The sequence below is a fragment of the Sinocyclocheilus anshuiensis genome, unplaced genomic scaffold (genome assembly GCF_001515605.1).
Source record: "Sinocyclocheilus anshuiensis isolate Anshui unplaced genomic scaffold, SAMN03320099.WGS_v1.1 scaffold635, whole genome shotgun sequence".
NCBI lineage: Eukaryota > Metazoa > Chordata > Actinopteri > Cypriniformes > Cyprinidae > Sinocyclocheilus > Sinocyclocheilus anshuiensis.
The window spans coordinates 764,867-771,279 of NW_015551039.1; the positions used below are offsets into that span (position 1 = coordinate 764,867).

General features: G+C 38.1%; 1 protein-coding gene across 2 annotated transcripts in view; it reads left to right on the forward strand.

The window, feature by feature from the left end:
- Positions 1-6,413, forward strand: part of LOC107661393 (sestrin-3-like) — a 24,634-nt gene that overhangs the window by 14,283 nt on the left and 3,938 nt on the right. For both annotated transcript variants that reach the window (XM_016450953.1, XM_016450952.1), the window contains exons 2-5: positions 3,917-4,114; positions 4,212-4,625; positions 5,739-5,853; positions 6,061-6,185. In XM_016450953.1, the coding sequence (XP_016306439.1) occupies positions 3,920-4,114; positions 4,212-4,625; positions 5,739-5,853; positions 6,061-6,185 (849 nt within the window). In that variant the 5' untranslated portion in view covers positions 3,917-3,919. The remainder of the gene's footprint in view (positions 1-3,916; positions 4,115-4,211; positions 4,626-5,738; positions 5,854-6,060; positions 6,186-6,413) is intronic.

Here is a 6,413-nt window from a genome sequence, read left to right on the forward strand (position 1 = left end):
AAATAAACAAATATTTTCTGTGAAATTCAGTAATTAAGTTAATTCTGTAAAAGTAGTTATACCATTATAATCTTGCCTGCTGAAGAAAAAAACAATAGAACCCCTCCCAAAACACAATAACAAATGTAATGGATTTCAGGTTTATAATGGGAATTGTATTGGTTTTAATGTAAACTATAATGGTGTATATTTGATGGATTCTGTTGGTGGGATGTAATCTGGCACATGGTAACCAATAGAACAACAGCAATTCCTATTGGAATAATGCCCAAAACAAAAAGGAATTTTGTAATGGTTTAATGGAAATTATAAGAATTTCTGTGATGGTTTCTATTGTTTTTTTCAGCAGGGTAATGATACCCATACTGTGCTGCACATTATTGACAATATTGAGCTGAAGCTTGACTTTGCAAATTTAAAATCGCAAATCAAATCGCAATCGCAATATCTGTCAAAAAAATCGCAATTTGATATTTTCCCCCAAATCGCACAGCCCTATTTCAAAGTGGAGATTGTAACTACAGTTTAATGCACAATAATGAAAACATTTTTTTCTTTAGAATCTTATGCACTGATAAATGTCAGAAAATGATTACAAATGTTCTTTTCCCTTTTCCTCTTGAAACCCATTTTCACCAGTCTGCTTCTGATGCTTCAGTTGCTCTCTCACTACTCTCCAGTCTCCAGTCTCTTCTGCTGCTCTCACTGTGAGGCACACAGACAGGAGGGGAGTGGGCAGGATTTCCATAATCCCTCAGTCAGACACAAAGCAGGCCAAAGGCTCAGGCACAAGGCCTCGGTTGGCCTTCAGTCAGCATCTAAAAACATGAAGACATGAATGAACAGATCTCCTCAACACCAGTCAATCAAGGACATCAGGACATTGTATTTGCGATTTTCCTCAACACAAGGACATCAGGACATTGTATTTGCGATTTTCACTTTGATTTCCTTTCCACAAATTGTCTAAATTGTCTAACCTATGCTAAATATGGACAATTAAAGCACAATTCCCCAGTTTTGCCTGTGATTATACATGGGTATGGTGTCCATTGCCGTTTTTATAATCTGGATGTATTTTAAGCGTCTTGGGGTGTAAAAGTGGGAGATTGAGGTCTACAGACGTCTGTCTAGTAGTCTGTACACTAAAGAAGGCCGAAATGGCAGTGGGTCGCTGTCAGTGTGGAATGTCTATTACTGTCCCTCCAGACCCGCAGGACCCGCCGTGTTTGTTTGCTACTATTCCTTTACTTTTTTTTGTTTGAGGAATGCTGCAAACACTATTAAATGTTATTTTAAGGTGGTTACATTGATAGGGCCCTATGAAATCCGTTAAAATTTTTCTGGAATCTGTTTTTTTTCCCGTTTTTATTTTTCTGGACTCCATTTTAATGGTTAAAGTTTATTAATCAAAAAACATGTTGAATTCATGAAACTTAGGCTACGTCCACACGAAGCCAGAGCTTTCCCTATCCGATCTTTTTTTTTTCTCCTTGTCTCAAGAAATATCTGCATCCACACGAAACCGACACAAAACGATGTAGTATACATGCCAGACCAGCATGTGGCGCGGTAATTCTGCTACAGAGATACACAAAAACGGAGAAGAAGACTTGGATTATGTGCATAAACCTTGCGCGCGGTATACAAACGGACATGGAACAATACATTTATTAATCTGTGTCAATGTTAGTTAATAAAGAGACAACCCGTGTGGACGGGCCTATATACATTTTTTTAGGGTTCTATGAATTTCGTTTTATTTTACTTTTTTTATGGTAATCACTTGACTTTGCAAATTTAAAATCGCAAATCAAATCGCAATCGCAATATCTGTCAAAAAAATCGCAATTTGATATTTTCCCCCAAATCGCACAGCCCTATTTCAAAGTGGAGATTGTAACTACAGTTTAATGCACAATAATGAAAACATTTTTTTCTTTAGAATCTTATGCACTGATAAATGTCAGAAAATGATTACAAATGTTCTTTTCCTCTAGTCCAGTGAAACCCATTTTCACCAGTCTGCTTCTGATGCTTCAGTTGCTCTCTCACTACTCTCCAGTCTCCTGCTTCTTCTGCTGCTCTCACTGTGAGGCACACAGACAGGAGGGGAGTGGGCAGGATTTCCATAATCCCTCAGTCAGACACAAAGCAGGCCAAAGGCTCAGGCACAAGGCCTCGGTTGGCCTTCAGTCAGCATCTAAAAACATGAAGACATGAATGAACAGATCTCCTCAACACCAGTCAATCAAGGACATCAGGACATTGTATTTGCGATTTTCACTTTGATTTCCTTTCCACAAATTGTCTAAAATAAACTCCCTATGCTAAATATGGACAATTAAAGCACAATTCCCCAGTTTTGCCTGTGATTATACATGGGTATGGTGTCCATTGCCGTTTTTATAATCTGGATGTATTTTAAGCGTCTTGGGGTGTAAAAGTGGGAGATTGAGGTCTACAGACGTCTGTCTAGTAGTCTGTACACTAAAGAAGGCCGAAATGGCAGTGGGTCGCTGTCAGTGTGGAATGTCTATTACTGTCCCTCCAGACCCGCAGGACCCGCCGTGTTTGTTTGCTACTATTCCTTTACTTTTTTTTGTTTGAGGAATGCTGCAAACACTATTAAATGTTATTTTAAGGTGGTTACATTGATAGGGCCCTATGAAATCCGTTAAAATTTTTCTGGAATCTGTTTTTTTTCCCGTTTTTATTTTTCTGGACTCCATTTTAATGGTTAAAGTTTATTAATCAAAAAACATGTTGAATTCATGAAACTTAGGCTACGTCCACACGAAGCCAGAGCTTTCCCTATCCGATCTTTTTTTTTTCTCCTTGTCTCAAGAAATATCTGCATCCACACGAAACCGACACAAAACGATGTAGTATACATGCCAGACCAGCATGTGGCGCGGTAATTCTGCTACAGAGATACACAAAAACGGAGAAGAAGACTTGGATTATGTGCATAAACCTTGCGCGCGGTATACAAACGGACATGGAACAATACATTTATTAATCTGTGTCAATGTTAGTTAATAAAGAGACAACCCGTGTGGACGGGCCTATATACATTTTTTTAGGGTTCTATGAATTTCGTTTTATTTTACTTTTTTTATGGTAATCAAATGAAGGCATAAAACCTTAATTTATTTTTTTTGTAATCAAATGAAGGCATAAAACAATAATTAATTTTTTTTGTAATCAAATGAAGGTATAAAACATTAATAAAATTTTTCTTGTAATCCAGTGAAAATGAAACCCTTTCAGTTTTTTTTAGCAAAGTGCTGCACAGCAGGTGTACTGTTAAAACATGGAAGAGAAATTGTCTGATTATTCCTTAAATAAAATGTTTATATTTTTTTATTAGTAGTAGTAGTATTATAAGACGTACATTCTACTGTACAAAAGTAATATGTTTGTCACAATTTCTTCAAGTTTAACTGGGCTTTTATTTTGAAGGGTTGTCGTGAAGAGTTCTGTTTGTGTGTGTGTATGATATAATGACAGTTCTAAAATGCTCATGAAGTGATGATGTTCATGTGTTCACGTCCTCATTTAGTGAGACGACAGAGCGTCACGCTGAACATGCAGGATTCTTATTTAAAAGGCTTTTTGCAGCTCAATATTCATAGACACTAGCCCATATCGTGATCTGATTTAAGTGAACTTACCTACTTTAGATTTATTCATTCAAAATTTGGCAAATTCTGTGACATTCCGCGTTATACAGTAAATTCCATTTTTATGACTGGATTCAGTCCACGTTTTCCGCTTCGGAATCATAGGGCTCTACATTGAGATTAACCACAAAAAAACACACTGAATAGGTATTTTTCGTTCACTAAACACTCTTTTTATCTCCCTTTGGTTTGTCAGATTCTCATTGCTGTGTTTTATTTTTTTTTGGCAGGTGATGGTGAACTCTGAGAAAGACCGTGCTTCTCTCTTGTGTATGAAGGTTCTGGCCAACAGGGGGCGTCTGGACATGGTGTCTCAGCAGATGGCCTCTCACCCACAGTACCTGGAAAGTTTCCTGCGCACACAGCACTACATCCTCTATATGGATGGCCCATTGCCCCTGCACTACCGCCACTACATTGCCATCATGGTAAAAACAGAACGAACATGCTTAAACATGCTCTACAGGCAATCGCAGGCTCAAATAATATCTCCGTGTAATTGATGAAAATGTCTTTGTGTTTCAGGCTGCAGCGCGGCATCACTGTAGGTACCTGGTGTCTCTGCACTCGGCTCAGTTTCTGCGTGTTGGCGGAGACCCGTTATGGCTTCAGGGGTTGGAGGCCGCACCCCCGCGTCTACGGCACCTTGATCACATCAACAAGGTCCTGGCCCATCAGCCTTGGCTCACGGCACGCTCCCACATACAGGCTCTGCTCAAGACAGGAGAGCAGTGCTGGTCTCTGGCTGAGCTCGTTCAGGCCGTGGTTGTACTGGCCCACTGTCACTCCCTTTGCAGTTTCGTTTTCGGTTCTGGTTCTGACTCGGACATCACTCCCACTCCCAGAGTGCATCACGGCACGCCTCCTGGCTACTGTCTCTGTGACGCTGCCAACGGCAACACCGCCTTATCGCCACCCCCTGCTGGACCCACAGAGAAGGCATGTTTTGGTCTTGAATGTTTGGACTTAAAAGCTAACAGCTAATCTCATACATTGTACAGCATAGAGTTGTCACAGTATGAAAATGTCAGTAGTCATTACTCATACCAGGAAGATTTAAAATGAATTTATTTAATATTAATTTTAAATGTGATATTACGGTCTTAACTTTTTAAATAAAACAATGGCCTTCAAAACTTTAAAATAAAATAGTAGTTTTTAAGAATTTCTCAATTACAAAAACATTGCTTAAAAATGTAAGTAAAAGAAACAATCCGTAATAACAGAGAAAAGAAACAAATCACAAACAATAAATAACTGAGTCCAATCAAGTGTTTTATTCAAGTATTTTTTTTTTTAAGAAATTAATGCATTTATTCAACAAGGATGCATGAAATTAATCAAGTGACAGTAAAAACATTATTATAAAAGATTTTTATTTAAAACAAATGCTTTTCTATTCATCAAAGAATCCAGAAACAATGTATCATGGTTTCCACAAACAGCAGCACAACTGTTTTCTACATTAATAATAATAATAAGAAATGCTTGAGCACCAAATCAGAATATTAGAATGATTTCTGTGACACTGAAGACTGGAGTATTGATGCTGAAAATTCAGCTTTGCCATTACCGGAATAAATCACATTTTAAAATATTCACATAGAAAACCTTTATTTTAAACTACAATAATATTCCACAATATATCCTTTTTACTGTGTTTGAATAACAGTGCCCTTGGTGAGCATAAGAGGCTTCTTTCATAAAATGTTTTAAAAAATTGGTAGTGTACAATAAACTACTTCAGTTATATCACAAAAAGTACAAATAAACAAATTCTACAAAAATTCATACATCAAAAGCACAGTCTTCCTGCTCTTCTGTCATTTTCATAATAGGCTGACTTGATCATGGTGATACCACTTGGATACTTGGGAACATAGTTGGCAGTTGGCACTATGGACACTGTAGAAAGACAGTTTTTTTTAACTTAAATATCAGCTTGGTACTTAATTAACAATATTTCTGACATCCCTAGGATAGCAGTGTGAAGTCCATTGTAATGCAGGCATAACCTGCATGGTTTGTTCTTAACGGTTGGCTCTTTTTTAGTCCTTAGACTCCAGCTGTGAAGTTGCTTGCCTTCGAGAACAAATTCAAAAATCACAGGAGGAGATCAAGGAAAGAAAAGGAGACCGACTCCATTCACAGACACTCCCACATGCAGGTAAGATGTTGTTCATCAGTTTAAAGTCAGTGTGTCATGTAACCATGTTTCCCAATGCTGCTGTAAACAGGATGTGTAATTTTGGATTGGGATGAGTGTTTAGAGAGTTATTTTTACACAAGGGCTTTTTCTTGTGTATATATCACTCCCTCATGGACCCTCTTTCATAACCTTCCTTGCTCTTTCTCAAATGCAACTCCGTATTAGATGTGGAGGAGGAGGACGAGGCGATGTTCTCCGCAGACCCCTCCCGCTTCGTCACAGACCCAGAATTCGGCTACCAGGAATTTGCCAGACGGGAGGAGGACCATTTCCAAGTATTCCGGGTGCAGGTGGGGACAGAGACTTTGCATTGGGTGTCACCTAACAGAAGTAGCATAAAAGGGTACTAAGGGTCAGAATTACAGCTCATGGCCTTCCTTCTCAAGACTGTCAACACTTAACGTTACTCTCAAAACCTGACTACATTTTCTACATTTGATTTGAATGGGAGTATGCCACTCCTATAGTGAAAACAAATATATATATATATATATATATATATATATATATATATATAT